At 43.9% G+C, this 25,047-nt stretch overlaps 1 protein-coding gene across 3 annotated transcripts in view; it reads right to left on the bottom strand.

The window, feature by feature from the left end:
• Positions 1–385: 385 nt before the first annotated feature.
• The window catches only part of ZCCHC2 (zinc finger CCHC-type containing 2), a 92,331-nt gene continuing 67,669 nt past the window's right edge, over positions 386–25,047 (bottom strand). For all 3 annotated transcript variants that reach the window (XM_050939876.1, XM_050939877.1, XM_050939878.1), the window contains 3 exons: positions 7,716–7,841; positions 3,402–4,895; positions 386–2,374 (listed from right to left, as the gene is read on the bottom strand). In XM_050939876.1, the coding sequence (XP_050795833.1) occupies positions 2,307–2,374; positions 3,402–4,895; positions 7,716–7,841 (1,688 nt within the window). In that variant the 3' untranslated portion in view covers positions 386–2,306. The remainder of the gene's footprint in view (positions 2,375–3,401; positions 4,896–7,715; positions 7,842–25,047) is intronic.

Below are 25,047 nucleotides of genomic sequence, written 5' to 3'. Positions count from 1 at the left end.
TTGGACCAACGAAGCATATCAGAACAGGGGCTTACCCTAAGCCCAAGACATGCAGCCAACAGAGCCTAGACTTAGCTACATTTTACTGAGATCCCTGAAGCTTTAAACCACTGTTGCCCTAGATCTCTTCATTTATTTTCATAATTCAATGAATCACAGTAGCTGGTAGTTCACTTACCCAGTCCAAGATATCATGGCCCTGAATTAGGCTATGAAGTTGTTCTTATCTTAACTAGTAAAAGTACTTCATACTTACACTAACAAAATGGTCCAATATATGCTACTTTCCAGCCAAAGGAGTACCTTGCTAAAAACAGCATAATAGGAGCAGGGCACCACTTTCATTAGTTTTGTTATGAGTGATAAAGTACAGTACTTGCAGAGAGACGCTTTTTTCCTTTTTTATTGCTGTTAATTCAAGGAAGAAAGGTTGCATAAAATCCAATCTGTTCTAGAAATATAAGTGACCTTTCCAGTACATAACATTTCAAATATCAAAGTATATGGTAAACATACAAATAAAGAGAAGGTAACATACCTCCTATTTACAGTACAGTATTTTAAATCATAAAATAAGTTCCATAAAGTACAACTGGCAGGTAATTCACAATCTGAGTCCATTGGTGCTTTAACACCCTCACTTAAACTCAAATGTAGTTAATTCATTTAATAATGCGGTCCAAAAATACCCAGATCAAATAAAATATTTTTAATCAAAATAATTTCCATTTACTACTTACTTTTTCTTTTCTTTTTAAAGTAAAGCTTTCATCTACCCTACCCCACCCCAAGGGGGAGAAATGTATACTGGTGCTATAAATATAAATGCTACCTACGAAGACATTTAGTAAATCAAGCTTTTTTTCTTCAAGTTTTTGTTTAGCAATTAGGCAGCTGAACCCCCAGACAATTTTACTTTTGTCACCCTACTGCATACCAGCATCTTGCTTTCATTTCTGCTATGAACTGTGAGGAATGCCAAAAACCTATGGATATACAGTGGTAATTGTTCATTGGTGTTGAATGTAGCAGTCATGAAAAATACACTCAATCTTCCAGATAACCTCAGTGCACTTTAGGAAATCAAATATTACCTGGAAGCAATTTAGTACATATTGGCTTTTAAAAATAAAAATACAGCAGCATTAAAACTTATTGACATGACACCAACATGATTAATACCATCTTAGCACACACATTTCAGTCTTTCACATTATACCATAATCACGCATAGTGGTAAATTATTATAAAATAGTGACTTTGCTATTTGGTAGACTGGTCCTAATACAAATACTTATTTTTTAGAAAACCATAACTTTTGTTCAGACTGAAATAAACCATTTACATTCTAAATACAATGCAACACTAATAGTTTAGGGGAAAATCAAAATCAAGTAATGTTCATTCTGTATTGACACAGAAGTAGAATAGCTTTTAAAAAAGTACTCACTGTCAGCTTTCATTAGAAATGCAAACACATGGAATACGACATTCATACCAACCCCCCGCCCCCTTTTTCTCTTGCATCAATCAGGCTAAAACATCACAATGGAAATAAGATCTTTCAGTTTAAGCTTGTTCATGTTCATACATCTGTTCACGTCCACACAGTTTCATTCCCTTCCCACTTGAAGTATTTTCATTTACTCTGGACTCAGAGCTGTGTGTATGTATAATACAAGATATTACATATATACACAATTCCGTGAGTCTTTAGTTTTGCTCCTCACAGGAAGGCTAAACAATTTCCCCATATAATTCATGAGCATAACAATTTGCTATAGTATGGACAAACTCTGTATAAACTGCCAAATACTCATGCAGGCCAATGAAACCATGTGGACACAGTGAAGGTGGGAGAAAAACAAAAACAGCAGCATAAGGAGAACAGGCTGGAGGTGGAGTGGGGTGGGACAGAAGGGGGGGCGATTGTGAGGGAACATGACCAAGTTTCTTCTTTCAACCATATGGCTGCTCCACCAGTGATGTCAGAGCTCAAAGGACATTTTAAAAAAATGCAGTAAACATTGCACGACTTAAGTCTTCAGTGCAAAAGTATGGTTCAAATGCTCTTTTGATTGTTTGGCTGTGTGTCTGAGTTGCATGCATTATGTAAGCTTTTTGCAGACTCAGGAGATCAGGGACTCAATTTTCTTCTTTTGCATTGAACAGAGGTGCAGGAGCTATGAAAAATTCCAAAAGAATATAAAACCAGGATATTCTAAATGCAAGACCACAGGAAACATTCCCTCTCCCCTCCAATTCCCCAAACTTCAGTTTGTTATGTAGGCAATGTTTTACTTGTTTCAGTCTGCAGAATCCAACGTATCATTGGAAGGGGGAGGGGGAGGTGCGTATCTCAGTCTGTAAGTGCCTAAAACAGGAAAGAGAACTACTAAGTCAGTGTTTACAATTAAACAGATTACAAACCACTACAAGGTATCAAAATGGACATGCTCTTGAAAAGGCACTATCTTGTTCTCCGATCTTATTTAAAAAGGAGGGCTCAAACTTCATAGTTTTTCATCTCCTTGATGAAGTGTCAGCATAAAAGAAATCCAACCTAAAAATGTAAGACACTACCTCCCCTGGAAAAATGCAAAGTAAAAGCAACCCCCAAACACCAAGACTAATTTTTCTTGTTCAAGTTTGGCAAAAATGATTAAGGTCAGAGCAGACACACACTGAGGATCAGAAAGGAGGTGATGGAAGAAAAATGTATTTAATGTTCTACAGGTACAAACACTGTTTCCCCCTCTTTTTTGAATGGAAAGAGGATGGAAGTTCTAAAACTGAAGTCACTTGTTAAATTTTAATTTCTTATTAGTGTCTTATTTCAATGTCTTTTTGCTGCAACTGTCTCAGGTTTCAAACAAATCCCACCCACATAAAACAGGTTATACAGAGGACAGTTGGTTATGCAGAGGTAAAAAAATACATCAGAATGACCAGTTTGTTTTCCAAATCTTCACATGCTTTAGAAATCCAAGCCATGTATTGTATATAGTACCTGACAATTTCCAATCCTTTTTGCAACTGAATTCTACCAAAACATCAAAGGGAGTGGAAGACTTGATATTAATAGCATGCAAGTCTGAAAATACTGCCAAAAGCCTAGAGAAAAGAATGACAATTTAGAACAGAGATGGGTTGATTTCCTAGCCCCATTTCATACTCTTAAAATTTAGTTTAGTACCTGTGAACTCCATTTTCCCCAGTGTTTAATCATTGGGCCTAGATAAGCCTCTTTGCAGTTTTATAGCAGATCACTAGTGCACAACGTACATTTATACAAGCACACACGCACACACCTTTCTGCAAGAACAGAAACAGCATGGTCAGTAAGGTAAAGAGAAACTAGTAAACTCAAAAGCAAGTCCGTTGGGAGCTATCATGATTACCTTGCTGATTGGCCTCCATGGATGACTGCTTACAGTCCTGTGCATAGTGTCCACTTATACCACAATTGTAACATGAAACACTCCCATTCTTCTTGGGCCCCGATCCATTTGTGTTGGCAACTACGTTAGGTGCTGGATATACAGGATAGTACCTCCCAAATCCTGCCATTTGCTGCATACCATAGTTGGCTTGACTCCCCATTACTGGGTCATGCATCAGTCCATTTGCATATGGAGTCTGAGGCAGAAAAAAAGGAAGTTGTGTTCCATTGCTTTGATGTGCCTGGTTGAGGTAGCTGCCATTGCAAAGAGATGGCAGAGTGAAGAAAGGTGGAACTCTGTAGACTTGTCCATGAATAGGGTTATGATAAAAATAGCTATTGATCTGAAGGCTTCCGTTGGACCCACAGCTGCATCTACGTCCACAAGAACCACAAGCCCCAGACCCCAACTGCTGTGGAGGCATTAAAGTCCCATTAGTGTTAGTATTTCCAACAGCATTTATATAGGATGTGCTGTCACTCTGCGCAGTGCTGTGTGTTAAAGCAGGGCTTGGGCTAGGGGCAGGGCCTGGTGTATGGGTAGGTATTGCAGGGGGAATAGTTGACTGGATCTGACCAACACCTAAACCAGCTGATTGAGGTGTGGAAGTTGCTACAGTGTTCAGCACATTTGTATTCTGGTTGGGCAACACACTGGTAGCATGAGGAGTGCCTGGCAAAGTATAGGAAGTTGGTGGAGGTGCTGTTGAAAGACCAGCTGCGGGAAGAACTACCTTTAGACTGGTAGGCTGAGGGATTGCTCCGGTGTTCCCCTCAATATGAGGCACCATTTGATTCAGTCCTACTACTTGGGATGCAGGTTTTGTGATGGGATCTGTATTAGGAACTGGGGATCCTGGAAAACTACCTGGGCTATGGACTGGGATAAAGGCAGTATTTGGTGAGCCAATGCTTAAGTTTCCTGTTGGTTGCTGTGGTCCATTAACTGTGCAATTTTCAGATGATCCCTGCGGAGAGGGTATTTTCAATCTGTGTATTGCCAAGTGCAAAGCTGGGCTACCAGGCTGGACAGAATGTGGAAGAAAAGTGGATGGTACTGGTAGAGGGGAAGCCAACAGCTCAAGGCGTTTTTCAGATTCACCAGAAGTCACTGGCCCTATTCCAACTGGAGTTGAATTTGCAGATTCTCTCATTGGCGATATAGCGACAGGAGCGGTAACAAGCATTCCCATTGTTTTACCATCAGCAGATATGGGTGGTGGAACTACAACTTCAGGTTTCTGTGCACCATTGTGCATCACACAGTGTAAGGCAGGCATAAATGAAATATGTTGAAACTTTGAATTTAAAGGATCCTCTGAAATACTTCCATTCTCATTACTCACTGAAGGAATCTGAGCTGCTGCTTTGATGTTTGATGGACTTACGGCACCATAAACAGTAAACCTGGCTGCATCTTGATTCCCAGAGTCCTCTGAATTGCTGTCTGTATCTGTTGAAGATAAAGCATTAGTGAAAAATTAAAAATGTAAACTTGAGGTTTTACTATATTTTAATGGCACTAATAAGTGTTATTTCATCTTGATTTAGAATAAATTAAAGACCGTATATCTACCTTTCCAACTTGAGTTGGACTGATATTCTCTTTTCAATTAGGGGCATATCTGCCTTGCTTTCCGTTCTTTGCTAACACCAAATAATCCACTTGCTATTTTGTGTTTGTGACTTCTATATACATATGTATAAGTGGAGGGCACAGAACAAATTAAGCTCCTCCCATCTACCTGGAAAGATGTGAAATCACTATGCCCTCAGCTGGTACAATTCTCAAAATATATGTGACAGGGGAAGAGGAGAAAGAGCTCAGGCACACCATGTATATTTAAACAACTTCTCTGCTCCTTTAGCTTTTAGGACAGTCAAAACATTTTCATCTACTGCACTGTCAAATACAAGTAACCTACGGCAGGGGTTCTCAACCTTTTTCTTTTCTGAAGATCCCCAACATGCTGTAAAAACTCCACGGACCTGCTGTGGCACAACTGTTTTTCTGCATATAAAAGACAACGCTCGCTTAGGAAGTAGCAAACAGGGCAACTGTCCAGGGCCGCACACTACAAGGGGCCTGTCAAAACTAAGTTGCTCAGGCTTCGGCTTCAGCCCAAGCCCCGGGATGGTGGGGTTTGGGGCCCCAGGCTGCAGTCCTGTGTGGTGGGGCTTGGGCTTTGGCTTTCTGCCCTGGGGCGTAGCAAGTCTAACTCTGGCCATGCTTGGCAGACCCCCTGAAACATGCTCACAGCACCCCAGAGGGCCCCGGACCCTTCATTGAGAACCACTGATCTACAGCACTGAAAACAAACAAACAAACATGGTTAGCACTGAGATTTCTATACAATAAGTTTGCTAATCTAAAAAAAAAAAAAAAAAAAGTTTTCATGTGTCACTTCTCAATTTTCAAAGAAAGCATTTCTTGTATTTAACCAAGTTTCAAGTGTTAAGAGCCCCAACACAATATTAAGTATATGAAAGCCAGGCAGCAAACATGACCACTAGTCCATCATTCAAAGAAAATAAAGCATAAGTAAATGGTGAAAAATAAATTAAGATGAAAAAAAGACTAAGGTATTAACAACTCAGGTAGAGATATTTAAATATATACACAAAGATTTTTACCTTGACAGTGTTCCTAAAACCTAAGGTGGTCTGCCTTAACCAAAGGCTAGTCAGGCAATCCAAAGGAATAAGCCATGAAACAACACAGTGTCTATATAAAAAAGTGTAGTCCTTCTTATACAGCCTATGCCACCATGCATTACTCCACATGGTCTCCTTCCCATCCCTGGCTCCTACCTAGCCTTGTGTTCATCCTGCCTCCACTGCCCAGCTCCACAATAGACTGCATATATCCTCACTCAACATCAATTTCGTTTTATGTTTAAAAAGCTGAACGTAGAAGAGGAGTATAAGGCACTGAGTGGGGCTAATTACAAGGCACATAGGGAAGAGTTTTGAAAATGCTATGCAGGGAGCATGAGGCAGGGAGGAGCTCCAAGCCTCTTACAAGCAAACATACAAAATTACAGAAGGTGAAAAATTTCACCAAAAGTGGAAAGTTTTTCTTGACTTATCGGATTGAGAGATGTTAAAGCTGAAAACATGACAAGGTGTAATTGTGCCGCACATTTGGAATCTTACAGCTGAATCTCAATGTGGGGACTTTGTATATGCGGTATGAGGCTGAGCATTGCTCCTTTTTCCTGCGGTGTATGTTAGTGGCAATGTATTTATCTTGGGGATTTTTTTGTATGTTTTATATTAAAGTAAAATTCAAAGCTATTTTTAAAAGCTTTTGAAAACCGCTCCTCTCAGGAAGGCTGACAGCAGAACATTCTCCAGAATACTTATTTCAAATATAGACTATGTAGTCACCTCAAGCCTGCAGTGAACAAATGCGATATCTGTACATCATCTCATCGCATTTCACATAACTTTGTAATTTCCAAGGAACTCCTTGTCAGTTAAAAAAAGCTTTGGAAATTGCCAAAATGTTGTTGCGTTATTGAAAGTAAATCTATAACTTGTTACAGAACTGTGTCTGCAGGAGATCTATTGTTTGTTCACTGCTTTCTGGAAGGTGCCAGGTGACATGCACTATACTCCTTCACAGTAAATAGACAGCTTTTGTTTTCCAATGATGTTGCTAACTGAAGCACATTTTCCTACTGTCATATGACTGCATGTGTGACAAGGGGTTATTATAAAATGGTATAAAATGAAGGGGATCAGTTAAGTATTGCAAAGCAAAGATTAGCATTTCTTGCCTTCAGGCATCAATACTACAAAATGCATCACCTAGGTACTCTCTACCATCAACACAAACATACGTATCTGGATGTAAGTTAAGTGTCAGAAGTAACTTTGATGTTAAGTAACTTTGGTGTTTTAAAAAGAAGAGGAAAAACCTTGGCGAAATTTTTGGAATACTGTTTTCTTGGAGGCATAAAATTAGTCAATTGGCAACTTGAGTATACCTAGAAGTGAGTTATTTAACATTGCAAAACAAGGTTTTGAAATAGCAGTGAAAACTTGAATCCTAACCAACTGGCAATGGGGTAATCAAATATATGACTGAGGCAATCAGTTACACTACTTATAGATTATAGGAATAAAGATTAAACCAGACCGTTGTTAGAGAATTCCAGAGTAAGTAGTCAAGCTCAATGTTTGCCCTACTGAGGTGTCCAAACAAGTACGCACGCACACACACACACACACACACACACACACACACACACCACTGCACAAATCCAACCTCTGTCTTTCTCTTCTTCACTTTCAAAGCTTTCCCTCCCGTGTCGTGGGCTAGAAGGAGAACTGTAACTCTCTGAAGACGTTTCTCCACATGTGTCATGTCCAGATCCAACGTCCAAATTCAGATCTAAAAATAAAAAGAACCTCTCTTTTTATTTTGTATCACACTGTATGGCAGCTGGGTTATTTTGGATTGCTCACACCCTACTAGTTCCGACTTCAATTTCTATATGTATATAGAACCAAAAGAAAGGATAAATGCTCAGTCAAATGGTATCCCTTGCTGAACTGATTGCAGTATAACAATCATGTCCTTTCTTTTGAATTTTTATCAAATATACTGTTAGGAGGACTTTCGACCACACACACACTTCCCCACCTTAGACTTATTGGGAGAAAGCTCAATTTCCTGAGGAGTTTTAATAGTTAAATATGTAGTAAAACAGAGTCATGATAGATCATATCACTCATCCTACCCAACCAAGTGCTAGCAGACTTCTGTGGAGTGAGAATTTTGTATTCACTCAAATGAGACTGAAAAACCAATGTAGTCTAATGTTCTCTTAGCTATAAAAGGTCAATATTTGCTGCTCTGGTCACTGAAAACAAAATCCTCAAGTGGAATCTCAGAAGTATCTGACAGTGTACAAAGCTACAACATAATTAACTGATGGCATGGCAAGACTAGAAACAAGAACAAAAGACCAGAGGTAGGAGATGTCATGAAAGTAAAAAAGTGTCTAGTTTTACTAACCCAAACAGAAGATTTAGACCATGCCTGGTTATAGCTACAGAGGGATTCCAGCATGACATTCAGGAAGGAAATTCTTCACAGACTGAGCTCTGCCTTTGAGCCCATTTCAGATACAACTTAGTATGTTGTGCAAATATAACCTGGCTGATCACAAATGTTTGGGAAGAATACAAGTGACCATCTCACCTCAAGTAACTCAGTAAAGTCAGGGCAGACACCACCAGCTTTGCCATACGCTAAGCAACAAGCAGGCAAGCACATTCTGTAACTATTACCTTGAAATTGACAACTCCAAATAAAAGCCAATTGCTTTACTTGTTCACTTGTGATTTGGTTATCCCTTGGCGACAGTCCCTGTCAGGCAACATTCAAATGGTATCTGAGGAAGTGGGTATTCATCCACGAAAGCTCATGCTCCAAAACGTCTGTTAGTCTATAAGGTGCCACAGGATTCTTTGCTGCTTATTCAAATGGTAATTGATCCTCCAGAATACTACTGCATTATGGACATCCATACAAAGGGAACAATCCAGACATGCCTTAACTTCTGAACCTCTCAGAGGAACTGATCTGGACTCCCCCACTTGTTCTCACCAAAATACCCCAGAATTTCCCTTAACAGAATTCTTGATATATGTATTGTCAATCTTAAACAGTAAACTCTCCAGAGCAGATTTTATGCTGTATAAAACACCATGTAAATGTACAGTATTAAGTGACTGCTTGCCATTTCCTCAAACCACCACAATATTCAAATACAGGATATTACTTGAATCTTATCTGGGTTAAAACTTAAATCACCTCTCTCTTATCCAAACAAAAACGTGTGCCAGACAGCCACCACAGTGTACAGTTGGGTTGACAAAGGACACAAGTAATCACCTTCATTAGAATATTTTCCTGCAGATCAAAACATCCCTTAGCATGGTCACACAGATTGAAAAGAAGGACCCAAGATAGAAGTCTGTAGCATTTCAAGAATGAATGTCAATCAAGTATCCCTCAACACTTTGAGACCTCCTCCAGGACTGAGTTCAGTCACTTGGTGGTACCAATACCTTATGATCAATTGCAATCAAAGATCAGCAAGGACGGACTTTTTTTTGTCCATAGTTCATGCCATGACAATCTAAACTGGATTGACTGACGTTTAATTGACAAACACCTTACGTTAAAAGCTGTCTCAAGGGCTAACCAGAAGACAGCTGAGCATTGCACCTATTCAAGAAAAATCAGTCTCCATCAGCTGTAGAATAAGCACTTCAATAGCTTTAATCAGCCAGGGAGAATACTGATCTGCATTTACAGAGAATGTCAACTTGCCAGTCAAGCACTGTTTAGATCTATGCAATAGAAGGCATATATAGGAAAAGAGAAGGTATGGTATGTGGCAATGTCTTCTTATTTTATCTTTGCATTTATACTACCCAAATTATACATTCTCCCTATCATGTTCTGACGGATAGAGTGCATTTTACATGACAAGCTTTGGTTATTAAAAACAACACACCCCAAAAATGTGCACAGCAAAGAGAAAGTTACTCAGAGAAAGTGCAGTAGTGTAGGTGCTTTGACATGTGTTCCCCGTGGGTGCTCCACTACCCTCCCTCTTCCCCTCTACTTTGGAGTGTCATAATAATGCTAGAGAAGAAAGGGGGGGGGGGAGGAGAGGTGGTCACACATTGCCAAATAACCACCTCAAGCGCAGGGGCGGCTCCAGGCACCAGCACGCCAAGAGCGTGCTTGGGGCAGCAAGCCACAAGGGGCGCTCTGCCAGTGGCCACGAGGGCGGCAGACAGGTTGCCTTCGGCGGCATGTCTGCAGAGGGTCCGCTGGTCCCGCAGCTTTGGCAGACCTCCCGCAGGGGTGCTGCCGAATCCGCGGGACCAAGGACCTCCCGCAGGCAAGCCGCCGAAGGCAGTCTGCCTGCCATGCTTGGGGCTGCAAAATACCTAGAGCCGCCCCTGCTTAAGCGGTGTGAGACGAGGACTGTGCGTGTGCAATCCAATTGGGCATGCTACCATAAATCTCCAATTCCGCATGCTGGGGTGGGTGCACAAACACCTAAAGTGGAGCACCCACAGGGACACACATTTTGAAGAACCTAAGTTATTGCATCAGGTGAGTAACTTTCTTCAAGTGATGATGCCCCTGTGAGTGCTCTACTTTAGGTGACTTCAGAGCAGTGCCCTCCAGTGGAAGAAGGGAGCTTTGGAGTTGAAGTTGTGGCAGATGACAGTACAGTGAGTCCAAACAGAGTATCAGAGGTTACATGCTGTTCTAATGCATAACGTTGCATAAATGTAGGGGCTGAGGTCCACGTTGCATAAATGTAGGGGCTGAGGTCCACGTTGCTGTGGAGGCCAATTAGGCCCTGGTGGAATGTGTGTGAATCTCTGCAGGGGGTTGCCGGTCATGTTGATGGTAACACAGTTTGATGCAATCCAAAATCTATTTGGATAGCCTCTGTTTAGATATTGCATCCCCTTTGGATCATTCAGTAATTGAGATACATAGTTTTGAGGACTTACATGATTTAGCTCTATTTAAAAGGCTATTGCCCTGCATGCATCCAGGGTACGTAATAGGGAGTGCCATACCTCACAGGGTTTGGAGTAGAATGTTAGTAGACAGACAGACTTTAAGCAAAAGGTTGCAGTGTGGTCTCAGGTAAACTTTATCTTTGAAAAAGATTATGGGTCTTTGGTGGATCTGCCATGAGAGCTCCCAACCCTCCCACTTGTTTGGCAGATGTAATGGCCACAAGGAACACTATCTTTATGGAAAGGTGCAGTTGAGAGCATGTCACTATGGGTTCAAATGGAGGGCTGGTGAGAACTCAAAGGACTAGGCTGAGGTCCCATGGTAGAGTAGGATTTTGCACTTCTGGGTAGATGATGCCTTTAAGGAACTGTTTTGTGAGTGGGTGGGCAAAGAGCGATATCTACTTTATGGTGGAATGCTGTGACAGTGGAGAGATGTACTCTGAGCTCATGGAGAGGCCCGATTTAAGTTCTAATAGTCTAATATTAGAGGCAAGGGGACTGAGATTGATAGAATCTGTTTTTGTTTGCACCAGGTATTGAATCACCTCCATTTGTGCAAGTGCGCGTGACGGGTGGTTGTTCTGCAGCTGTTTAACCAAGTGTTTTGTGCTTCAGTTAAGCATGTCATTTCAGATCCTGAGCCATGGAGTAACCATGCTTTTAGGTGGAGTCTTTGGGGATCTGGGTGAAGGATGTGACCTGTGTCCTGTGACAGAAGACAAGGCAGAAGTGGGAGCAAACGTGGTGGATGCACCATCAACTTGAGAAGATAAAAGGAATCAGGTTTTTGGAGGCCACATGGGGCTTATTAGGATTTCTTTGGACCTGTCCTGCCTGATCCTATGGCTCACTTGAGCTACGAGGGGGATGGAAAGGAAAGCACATAGGAGAGGAGTGTTCCATTGGATGAGGGAAGTGTTGTTGCCTAGAGAGTGGGGACCAAGTCCTGCCCTGGAACAAAACTGCAGGCATTTGACATTTTGTGCAGTTGCAAACAGACCTATTGTTGGGAACCCCTAATGCTTGAAAACATTTTGGAACACGTGTTCCTGAGAGAAGTTCCTGCTCAGTGCATCTGCTATGGTGTTCTGGCATCCAAGCAGATATGCTGCTGTGACATGGATATTGTGTGAGATGCATCAGTGCCAGAGCTGCATGGCTTCTCTGCATAGTGAGAGTGAGCACACTCCCTGCTGCCTATGAAAAACATTCATGCCATGTTGTCCGTGAGGACTTGTGTGGTCTTGTTTTTGATGATCGGTAAGAAGCGGGAGCAACCATTGTGAATGGCTCGTAGTTCTAAAAGATTTATGTGGAGAAGGGATTCTGCTGGGGACTAACGGCCCTGGATGGAATGTGAGTTCAGATGTGCCCCCCAACCCAGGAGTGATGCGTCTGTCATGATGGTCATCGTTGGGGAATTTTGTACAAGAGGAACCCCTGCACAGACATTGTCTGGTTGTGTCCACGAGAGCAGGGAGTCTTATTTTGTTTGGCATTGTGAGGTGCTTGTTTATACTGTGTGTGGGATGTAAACTGACTGGAGTCAAGCTTTTAGATAATGCATGTGTAGTCTTGCGTGCCTGACAATGAACATTGTGGAGGCCATGTGGCCTAGTAGTTGCAAGCAAGTCCTGGCAATGACTTGCAGGCTGTTTCGTGCTGTGGAGATCAGGTTGGTTAAGGTAAGAAATTGTTGCGGTAGAGAGGCTGTCACCTTGGGAGAACTGAGGTAGGCTCCAATCAACTCTAGTTTCTGAACTGGTGTTAGTGTTGATTTTTGTGCATTTATCTGGAGGCCTAATCTTGTGAAGACAGCTATTGTCTGTTTGGTGCACTCTGATGCTGCTTTCAGCAGGAAGTCATCCAAGTTTGGGAATATCAAAGTTCCTTTCCTGTGGAGGTAGGCCAACACGATGGCAAGGACCTCTGAAAAAAAAAAAAAAAAAAAAAAAAAGAGAAGTAGGGGATAGGCCAAAGGGTAGGATCTTGTATTGGAAATGATCCTGTCCTATTGCTGGAATTACAGTGGCTAACGTGACCATCTTGAAGTGTTGGGTTTTCATGAAAAAGTTGAGTGGAAGATTGAGAACGGGTCTCCACCTTCCTGTTTTTTTTCTGTATGAGGAAATAATGTGAATAGAAGCACTTCCCCTCTGTATTCTGTTGGTACCAGTTCTACCGCTCCTAGATGTATGAGGTGGGTTACCTCTTGTTGCAGTAGGGCTTCATGAGAGGGGTCCCTGAAGAGAGAGGGAGGATGGGGGGGGGGAAGGAAGAAGGGGAGTAAAAGGGATGAAGTATCCAACCTCAATTATCTCCAGTACCCATTTGTCTGTTGTGATGGACTTCCATACTATCCAGTCTGGAATTAGACAGTCTGCAAATGGTTGAGAGATGGTGAGGGGTTCCAACGCTTAGAGATGTGGCGTTCTCTGACCCTCGACCAACACATCAAACTTACTGTCTGGAGGATGGTTGTGAGATATGGCATATTGAGGTCGAGGCTGGCGTCTCCTTGCAGGCCTCTGTTTTTGGCCCTGTGGTTCATACTGTCTAAGTGTTTGTGTCTATGGTGTAGACCGGAATTGCTGAATGTTATAGTAGTCTTGTCAATAAACATCTTGTGCTTTTACTCTGTCTTCTCTTGTTCCTAGGAGTATAAATTCCCAGGGATTTTAGTGTTGCCCTTGAGGATGTATAAAGACCCATCTGTCTTGACCATGAAGAGTTTGGGCCCTTCAAACGGCAGATCCTCAATTGTCAATTGCATCTCTTTTCCAGAGAGATGCAACCAAGAAGCTCTCCTCATGACTATCGCAGTAGCTGTAGACCACGCTGCCATGTCTGCAGTGTCCAATCAATGCCTATAATCAATGCCATTCCAACAATCAGTTGTCCCTCAGAGACATCACTTGAAACTGGTATAGTTGTACGTGTTGGTTGTGGCAGACTGATGGTAGGTGGCAGCATGTCCTGGAGTTGCATGGAGCTGCTTGGTGCTGAGTGGTGTTGTTGGTGGCATAGGTTTCGTTTTCCCCTTACTGTCCATATCTGAGCTGGCTCGCTTGAAGTCCTTTGCTCTCTTGTGGTACCCATAGTACCAGAGGGTGCTGCAACTTCAGTGGTAGACATTTCTGGTGCGGTCAGTACCAACTGCATGTGTCAGCTTGGGGACTGACGTCTCTTGGTCATTTCCCACGTTAGTGAATCCAATGTACACTTTTTAGCCACCTTTTTGGTTGGGTGGTTGGTTGTCCGAGCCTTAGAAGAACCACCTCTGTCAGAGGCTGCTGTGGGTGATTTTTGCCCCTGGAGGAGGGGAGGTCTGTGCTTCTGGCTCAGATGCTGGTTTGTGGGACTTCTCCATTAGGAGTCATTTCAATTGCAAGTCCCTGGCTTTCCTAGTCTTGGCTTTTACTTATGGTAGCGTGGACACTTTTGAGGTATGTGTGTCTCGTCTAGGCAGTGGACACACTCAGAAATAACTGGGGGGTTGTTTTATGCTAAGTAAGCTCTGAGGCACTGCTAAATGCTCTGACAGTGAAAGGCAGAGAAGGAACTGAACGGGGATGGTCGCACAGCGACAGATAACCGCCTAAAGCAGCACGAGATGAGGACAGCGCATGTGCAACCCAACTGGGCACTGCTACTATAAATCTCTGATTACAAGAGTAAGGGTGCATGAAAACCTAAAATGGATCATCCACAGGGACATTACTACCTTCCAAAACATAAGAAATTTTCTCTGCTTGAACAGCTTACAATTAGAGCTGGTTAAAAACATTACAGATTTAGGGAAGTTCACACACTGACAGTCATTTTTGAAATTTCAATGTCTACTTAAGTCTCGTAAGAGAATCCTCCAACAAATAGGATTAACAGTTCAGGACAGGAAAGGGATGGGGTTACTAAAGCTGAGAAAAAAGAGAGGAGAGAATGAATTCTTGATAGAAGACAGAGGTGAAAAGACCAGCAAGACAAGCATACAGCAGTAGCATTTTGGACAGACTGTGGGTGGGTGAACAGAAGACTTAAACGGTAAAGAGAGGGAAGATCTGAAATGGCAAAGATGCGACTTTGAATTTTTCTTCCATATATCTAAATAACCATTAGATGACAGATTAGGAGCCTGGGAAAAAGAAAGATAGCAAAGATGGGGAAGAAGAGTGATTAGGAACAAACAAGTTAAAATTGAGATATTAGTTTAGATTTATGATGTTAAAATTCCACTAAGGAGGAAAGTGAGAAGAAAAAGGGAAAGTAGTTAATGAATAGCTGAAGTGTGTGACCTTTAATATTACAATCTTGCTTTCCAACTATGCTTTTTCCTGCCTCCTCCCGCCCCCCTCCCAACAACAATAGTTGGAGGAGAAGGGGGAGGAGGGGAAAGTACAGAAGTGAAAATGGTAGCCATGGGAGACTTCTGTGCCAAAAAATTAAAATTTCTGTGCACAATATTTTAAAATTCTACACATTTTGTCAAAATAACAGAATATAATTGCTCTGGTTTCAATTATTTTGGTACTCTATTTCAAAAATACCTGTCAACATGTCAACAATACAGACAACAGCAAAGAAGATTCCCCCATGAGTAGAGAGTTAAAGAAACCCCTACAACAACCCAGTTCCAGTTGGACAGGGGGTAGATGGGGCTCTGTGGGGTCCCGAGCTCAGACACCTGCACGTCCATCCTTTCAAAGCCCAGGTGCAGGGTACCCCTCAGCCCAGATAGCAGTATGCCCCTCCCCACAGAGCCCAGCCACAGGGCAGCCCCAGGCCCAGACAGCAGAAACCCCAGAGCCTTTACTTTCCCGCAATTGCTTTACTGTCCCACTAGGGGACATGGTGTGATGTGGCCCTGCCCTTCCTCACCCCCTTTCTGGCATGACCAGGTGTCCAGTTTTTGACTGAAACACCCAGTCGAAAAGGGACCCTGGTGGTTTTCATCAACACCACTGACTGGGCTATTAAAGGTCCAGTCAGCAGTGCTGCAACGCTAAGGCAGGCTAGTCCCTACCTGTCCTGGGGCACCACGCTGCACCCCGGAATCAGCCAGCAGGTCCAGCTCCTAGACAGGGGGTCCATGCGGCTCCATGCGCTGCCCCTGTCCCGAGCATCGGCTCCGCACTCCCATTAGCCGGTTCCTGGCCAATGGAATCTGGGGGTATTACTTGCAGGTGAGAGCAGGGTGAAACACAGAGCCTCCTGCCTCCCACCTTCCCCCTGCCTAGGAGCTGGACCCAAACCCCTCCTCCCTGACCCCACCCCACAGCCAGCACCCCCCAGCCCAGAGCCTGTATCCTCTCCTGCACCCCAACCCCCAGCCCTGAGCCCCTCCTGCACCCCAGAGCCTTCACCCCAACCCTTGACCCAGCCCAGAACCGCCTCTCACACCCTGAACCCCCCACATCTTCAGCCTCACCTCAGAGTCAGTACCCAGAGCCCACACCCCAATCCCCTGCCTCAACCCACAGTCCCCTCACACATTCCAAATCCCTCGGCCTGGAGCACCTTCCTGCACCCCAAACCCCTCTTCCCTGCCCAGAGCCCACACCCTCAGCCAGAGCCCTCACCCCCTCCCACACCCCAAAACCCCCTTTCCCAGCCCAGTGGAAGTGAGTGAGGGTTGGGGAGAGGGAATGTAGTGAGTGGGGGGAAGGGCCTCAGGGACAGGCGGGGCTAGGGTGTTCCATTTTGTGCAAATAGAAAGTTGGCAACTCTACCCCTTTGCCAGAGCTGGCTGGGTCTCCCAGGCCCTCTCCTATCCCTGGGAGAATAAGGATCAAATAGCATACAGCCTCCAGCCCCAAACTGGGCGCTCTGCTCACTGAGAGTTGGCTTCTGCAGAGTCCAGCAGCCTCTAGTGGCAGCCAGAAATTCTGAGAGAGTAAACAGAATTCTATGAAATTCTGCATTGCACAGTGGCACAGAATTCCTTCAGGAGTAAAATGGCAGAGCAGCTCTCATCATACCAGTTAGGAACCAGACTACGAACTAGTAGAATACATGAACTGCAGAGGTGGTTAAAAAAAAGGCATTAGTTTGAATGTGCAATTTCAATTGTTCTGCAAGTCTTACCATTGTAGCAAATCCACTTTAATGGCACAGAAGGATTATCAGAGCTGCATGAAAGTATAGCCAAGAGGCCAATGGGGAAGAGGAGGAGAAAGCACAACTGAAGTGAGGAAGGGGCAATACCTATAGCTTGTACAGGCCTACAAATTTTATATGGAAACAAAAATCAAAGTTATGCGACTTTGACCTCAGACAGGTGTGACCTTTATTCCAGTCAATATGCAGTAACAGACATTATACACTAGGAAGATAAAAAAAAAATGACAGGATGCTTTCCTGTCTCTATAATTCAGAGAGTAACATTTGGCAGGTACACCACTACTGCTGCTGCAGATATGACAGCATTCACTTAAGACATCATTTTTTCACATTCAGAGGCATCAGCATACTTATGGACACCTGGCACGCATTTTAGGTATGTTATCAGGCACAAATCCAAAAGGAAAGTGCCTTTACCATCTGCAAACCACAACTCAAGACAACTGAATAAAAATTAAGACTAAAAATTAGGGCTGTTGGTTAACTGCAGTTAACTCACGTGATTAAATTGGTATTCTATTGTTTGCAATTAATCACGATTAATTTGAGTTAAATTTTAATATTTTTGGATTTTTTCTACATTTTTAAATAGTGATTAAAATTACAGTACAGAATACAAATGTACAGTGCTCACTTTATATTTTTTATTACAAATATTTGCACTGTAAAAAGCATAAATACTATTTCTCAATTAACCTCATATGAGTACTGTAGTGCAATCTCTATCATGAAAGTGCAACTTACAAATGTAGGATTTTTGGTTACACAACTGAACTCAAAAAACAGAACAATGTAAAATTTTAGCACTTACAAGTCCACTCAGTCCTACTTCTTGTTCAACCAAACAAAGATGATCAAGTCTGTTTACATTTACAAGAGAAAATGCTGCCCGCTTCTTGTTTAGAATGTCACCTAAAGGTGAGAACAGGCACTTGTATGGCACTTTTGTAGTTAGCATTGCAAGGTATTTACGTTCCCGATGTGCTAAACGTTCATATGCCCCTTCATGCTTTGGCCACCATTCCAGAGGACATGCTTCCATGCTGATGATGCTCATTAAAAAAATGTGTTAAATTAGTAACTGAATGCCTTGGGGGAGAATTGTATGTCTGCTGCTCTGTTTTACTCGCATTCTGCCACATATTTCATGTTATAGCAGTGACCCAGCACACGTTCGTTTTAAGAACACTTTCATTGCAGATTTGATAAAATGCAAAGTACGTACTAACATAAGATTTCTAAAGATAGCTACAGAACTCGACCCGAGGCTTAAGAATCAAAAGTGCCTCCCAAAAATCTGAGAAGGATGAGGTGCGGAGCATGCTTTCAGAAGTCTTAAAAGACCAACATTCAGATGCGGAAACTACAGAACCCAAACCACAAAAAGAAAATCAACCTTCTGCTGATGGCACCTGACTCAGATAATGAAAATGAACATGCATCAATCCACACTGCTTTGGATCATTATTAAGCAGAAATCGCACGGATGCATGTCCTCTGGAATGGTGGCTGAAGCATGAAGGGGCATACAAATCTTTAGCACATCTGGCATGTTAATATCTTGTGTCGCTGGCTACAACAGTGCCATGAGAATGCCTGTTCTCACTTTCAGGTGATACTGTAAATAAGAAGAGGGCAGCATTATCTCCTGCACGTTTGTTTGAGCAATTGGCTGAACAAAAGAGTAGGATTGAGTGGATTGGAGGCTCTAAATTTTTACATTGTTTTGTTTTTAAATGCAGTTGTGTTTTGTACATAATTCTACATTTGTAAGTTCAACTTTCATGATAAAGAGATTGCACTACAGTACTTCTATCAGGTGAATTAAATTTTTTTTTACAATACAAATATTTGTAATTAAAAAATAAGTGAGCACCGTACACTTTGTAATTGAAATCAATATATTTGAAGATATAGAAAACATCCAAAAATAATTAAATAAATGGTGTTCTATTATTGTTTAATCACATGATTAATCGCTTGACAGCCCTCCTAAAAATGCAAAAAACATTCCTGCAGTGCCTTAACTCCATCAGCAGTTGAGGCTGTTCAACAATCCAAGTCCCCATCAGTGGTCTCCAAACATTTTTCCAGAAGTTTGGTTACTCATCTTTAAACAAGAGGAACACAAACTGAGAATACAATAGTAGAGTCTTCAGATAACTAAATCAGCACATAATAGTTTACCAGCACGATTACTACAAATTATACCTTCTAAAAGATGACAACGTAATGTGACAGAAGTTCTTTAAAAAAATGGTAGTTTAAAGTCACCTCTGGAAGGAAAAAAAAATTCACTTCAAAAGGCCCATTAGCAATATTTTTATGAATGTAAAGAAACCTCTGAAGTGATCAAATAGGGAGGTTCCTCAAGATGTACGGTCCCCATCCGTATTCCACACAAGTATGGATGCACACCATGCACTTGAGTCTACAGATTCTCAACAAGCAATGTCCATTGGTGTGTACACACACACATACACACACGCCTTCCTCATGCTCCAGACTGAGGGCCTAAAAGGCAGCGTGGACCAATGGGACATCTGATTTTGTCATCTTCCTGAATTAGAAGATTCAGAGAGAAATTAATCCTGATAGGATGAAGGGCCGACATCCTCAGAAGGTCCGGGAACAAAAACGGTCAGGGCCAGTTGGGTGCTATGAGAATGACTCCTGCCTTGTTGTGACAGATGTTTCCTAAGGGCTTGTCTACATCAGAAAGTTGCAGCGCTGGTGAGGGAGTTACAGCGCTGCAACTTAGGAGGTGTACACATCTGCAGGGCACCACCAGCGCTGCAACTCCCTGTTTGCAGCGCTGGCCGTACTCCCGTTTTGTCTCGGGTGTAGAGGATCCAGCGCTGGTGATCCAGCGCTGGTAATCAAGTATAGTCACTTACCAGCGCTTTTCTTGACCTCCGTGGAATAAGCAGGTATCCCAGCATACCTGAGGAAGCCTCTGGTAATCAAGCTGGTCTCCTTCCCCGGTTTGCTCTCGCGTTCCCCGAACCCCGAGCAAGCAGGTCTCCTTCCCTGAGGTTTGCTGGGTGGTTCCGGGAAGGCGAGAGCAAACCGGGGAAGGAGACCAGCTTCGCCGCGGTTTGCTCTCGCGTTCCGCGAACCACCCTGCAAACCGCAGGGAAGGAGACCTGCTTGCTCGGGGGTTCGGCGAACGCGAGAGCAAACCGGGGAAGGAGACCAGCTTCGCCGCGGTTTGCTCTCGCGTTCCCCGAACAAGCAGGTCTCCTTCCCTGCGGTTTGCAGGGTGGTTCGCGGAACGCGAGAGCAAACCGCGGCGAAGCTGGTCTCCTTCCCCGGTTTGCTCTCGCGTTCGCCGAACCCCCGAGCAAGCAGGTCTCCTTCCCTGCGGTTTGCACGGTGGTTCGCGGAACGCGAGAGCAAACCGCGGCGAAGCTGGTCTCCTTCCCCGGTTTGCTCTCGCGTTCGCCGAACCCCCGAGCAAGCAGGTCTCCTTCCCTGCGGTTTGCAGGGTGGTTCGCGGAACGCGAGAGCAAACCGCGGCGAAGCTGGTCTCCTTCCCCGGTTTGCTCTCGCCTTCCCCAAAACCCCTTGAAGCCGCCCAACAGCGCTGCAGTGTGGCCACATCTAACACCACTTGCAGCGCTGGTTGCTGTAAGTGTGGCCACTCTGCAGCGCTGGCCCTATACAGCTGTACTAATACAGCTGTAACAACCAGCGCTGCAAAATTTTAGATGTAGACATGGCCTAAGACCCATGATAGCGGGGAATGGGTGGAAAGACATCCAAGTTGGTCCATCCATGAGAATAGGAGAAACTCACCCTGGGAGTCTTTGCCCATAGATGCTCTGGAGCAGTATTGGGGAAGTTACTTATTTGTTTGGGGGTATGGAGGGCCCATTAACTGAATGTCTTGCTCAGGACAGAACTCATGGTCCGCAGAGAAGTGCCTGCTTGGGTTGTCTGCTAATGAATTCTGAACACCTGGATAGTGATATGGTTTCTGGTGCCCAATTCCAAAGCCTGACTGCTACCAGGCAGAAGGAAAGGGATCTTGCACCACCCTGCTTGTTTTTATATAAGAGACCATGGTGATGTTGTCCAACATTGCTTGAATACAGAATGACTGCATGAGCAGGAGAAAGGCCCACTCACACTTGTTCTGGGTTCAACTACCAGGTTAAAGATGTGATGACCCTGGTGAGAACGGTCACTCTGGTGTTTATGTGGTCCCCATCTGGCATGTAGAAGGTCAAGAGCTGGGCCTACAGGCAGCATAAATGAAGTCTGACAAATTGTGTTACAAGTACACAAGGCCACGTGGCTTAGCTGAGACAGCATACACTGCCCATTGACTAACATTTTTTTTTTGGGGGGGGTGGGGTGAGAGCGGGAGGAAAGCTCTTGCTGAAACTCGAGTCCAGTGTCACTGATGCACTTTATCATCTGTGTGCTGCCAAAACAGACTTTTCTTTGTTCATGTAAACACTGCACTTCGCCACAAGATGAAGCAGGAACAAAGTCACTCATCTGACTGTGTGGTTGGAGTGACCTACTACTTGGAGCTAATCATCAAAATAGACGGAAAACTGACATCTCAGATGGGCTGCCACTATAGAGGAAAGCCTTTGTGAATACTCTGAGCACCACTGCCAATCCAAAGGGAAGGGCTCCAAACTAGTAACGTTTCCTGACTAACCAGGAACTGAAGCAATTCTATAGGACAGATTAATATCTGCATTAAAAAAAAGTGTCCTTCATATTGAGAACTATGAACCACATTCACATCTTGTAGGGAGGGGTAGCCAACCTGAATCTGAATAAGATGTTCAGTTGTCAGCGGGTCCCGGATCCCAACTCTACATCTCTTTTGGAGACTAAGTAGCATGGGGAGTAGTAACCCTCTCCCTTGATACTGAGGTGGTACTTGCTTGTTCTATTGCCCCTTGCTGAAGAAAAGAATCTGCATTCTGGCAAAGAGTCTCCTTGTGAGAGTGGTTCCTGAAGGGGAGGAGGGTGCAGAGGGAAGAGAAATTTGATGGCATAACCATGGTGGATAATTTTTTAGCAACCAACTGTCTGTTATGATAGAGTCCCAAGTGTAGGCAAAACATGAGACTGCCCCAAAAGAAAAATGAGGAGACTGATGCCTCTATTTCTATAACTGAGGTGTCAAAAGTAGCCCTTAAGTGGGTGGGAATGGGTGGAGGTCATGGCAGTAGAGGGGTCTGAAAATGGTGTGAACATCTATTCTCTCAGAGGCAGAGATCTAAATGCCCAGTGAGGGAAGCACTGGGCTTCAGCCTTGGAGGGAGTGGAGAGACTCTTAGTCTTTGATATCATCAGCCTACTCTGTGAGGACAGATCTTGGATGATATTCTGCACCTCTCTAGGGAAACCTAAGCATTGCAACCACTACTCTTATCATAACAATGGCTGTAGCCATCTCCCTAGATGCAGTATCTGCTGCCTCCCCTGTGGTTGGAGGGAAGTTTTGGCCACCAAACTGCCCTCATTCATTAAGGCCTGGAAACAGGACCTATTCTCCTCAGGGAGCTGGTCATTAAATTCCATACACTCAGTGTAATTAGTAAAATCATATTTGGCCAAGAAAGCCTAGTAATGAGAGATCCAGAACTGGAGAGAGGTGGAAGAAAAGATTGTGCTGCTTGTCTCTCTTATCAGAGGGAGAAGCCTTTGATTGCTGTTGCTTAGATCACTGTAGCCACCTACACCACCAATGAGTTAAGCGGTGGGTGAGAACAAAAACCCTCACCAGTTGGATGGAACAAACTAATGCTTCTCTGCCCTCCTAGGGATGAGAGCACAAAAAGCAGGAGTGTACCAAACCGCCTTTGCTGGGTCCATAATGGCCTTGTTGATGGGGAGGGCAACTTGACCGGGACTTCAAGCTGCATCTGTAGCTCCACTGCCACCCTAGGTATGAGCTCTTGATATTGCTTAAAGTTGTCTGGTGGAAATGGAGAAGATACAGTAACCAACTCATTGAGTGAAGATTATGAGATTGCTCACTGAACTGCTGGATCTGGCTCACCTTGCCATTCTGTATATTCTAACAGTGCCATTTGTGGATGTCCAGGCAATGGCAAAATAGGATTCTTACACCAATCCTGGCTGTTTGGAGTAGGGCTCCCATGGTCCCTATTATTGCCAGTATGATGGATCAACTGACAAAGAAGGATCTCATGGCATGACCTCATACCACCTTTCTCCTGTGGAATCTTATCTGGGGCTCCTTTGTCATGTCACTGCCTGATGTTGCACAGACTTCTGCGGGGCCTAAGACTCATCCAAAGAGAAAGCCATATCACTCATCTCCAGCGGAACTGACAGTTCCATCTTAACACTGGCAGGTGGGATAGGAAAATAACTCTTCATAATAGGACAGTCTTTTCCTCTGTTGTAACAACGTCCCAGAATAGACACTGTCCCGATAGGAGGGACTGGATTGAGCAAAGATGTCCGCTGGGGAAATGTAGGTCTTAGATCACCCTGGAGTACAATGAGAATCCATTGACATAGCTGTCAGTACTGGTGCTTCCCTGGTCATGGCAGTTGGCTCTCTCTGGGGCTGTCTGATACTGGTAGTCCACTGGCTGTAGAGGTGGATGGGAACACCAAGAGGTATTTATGTCTACCAGGTCTCCCAACTTTGATGGGGTCAGGAAAAGACACTCTCTCTTCGGGGCAGTCTTAAATTAATATGGCTTGTCATTATGTTTATGAGAGTGCTCCCAGCTCTTCTTTGACACCTTCTCCTTAGGCTTCACAGTCTTAGCCTCTGGCTCCCAAGTCTGTGCTTGGAGGGGCTCTGCCTGCTCTATGAGACTGATGTACTTGGCAGGGGAACGAGGGGAGGTCATCCCTGGCACAGCTCTGGTTGGGGATTCATTGTCTTCTCCATGAAATTTTCCGAGTCTCAGTTCCTAATTTTCATGAGTTCTGGGGTGAAAGAGCAGCAGATGACGCACTTAACAGAAATATGTGCCTCACCCAGGCAATAGAGGCAGCACTGATGTTCGTTGCTCACTGAAATGACTGAGGACAGGAAACAGTTTTTGAATCCTGTGCACGCATAATTATAGACTGAAAGGTGTCAGCCTACACCACCTTTTATGCCCTTGGTTTGGCACATGAGGAGAGCTGTGACACACATGCAGGCAAGACAGACACACTACATCCAGGTGCAGGGAGAGCACATGCATATCTCATGTGTGGAACTCATATAGGAACCATCGTTTGAAGAACAAACTAATATAAAAACTATTTACAGACTATAAAAAAAAGGTTGGAGAAATCTGGGGACACTGGATTGCGACTCTGGCCACGCACTGGTAAGAAGAAACTGGAGAGGCATTGGCCTGCACTGCCTCTTACACTCTAAGTCTGGAGCACAAGGAAGGCATCTGCGCATATGTGGGCCAACAGAACTGCTTGTTACGAATCCCAGAGCGGGGTGATGACATGCATATATACCCATGTGTGGAATACACACAGGGACCAGCAAAGAAGAGCTGACTATTGCAACTGTCATATGATCATATAGTACCATTGTACACACTTTCAAAGTCATTTCTGAGGTTGGAAAAATCAGAGTGGAACAGCTAAATGTGACCCATATGTGAACTTCCTCCTACTGCTGGGTATACCTCCCCCTTCCCCATTTTTCCCCTCCTTGATTTTACTTGCTCCTGGGTGAATTCTGTACCACTGCATGCGCACTGAAAACACGTCCCCTTACAGATTTCTTTGCTTCCCTGCAGAAAGGGATGGCGAAGTGAAGGGAAGTCACATCGGGGCTTGTTACTTTAACAGGCCTGGGATGCCCATGGGTGTAGTCTTGGGGAGGGGGGGAAGAAAGTGGGGTAGAATAAGGGCATGAGAGAGGGATGGGATGGGAAGAAAAGGGAATAGGAGAA

This window comes from Gopherus flavomarginatus, chromosome 2 (genome assembly GCF_025201925.1).
Source record: "Gopherus flavomarginatus isolate rGopFla2 chromosome 2, rGopFla2.mat.asm, whole genome shotgun sequence".
NCBI classification, from domain to species: domain Eukaryota; kingdom Metazoa; phylum Chordata; order Testudines; family Testudinidae; genus Gopherus; species Gopherus flavomarginatus.
The sequence above is the reverse complement of the archived record's forward strand: the minus strand, read 5'-3'. Positions and strand labels throughout refer to the sequence as shown.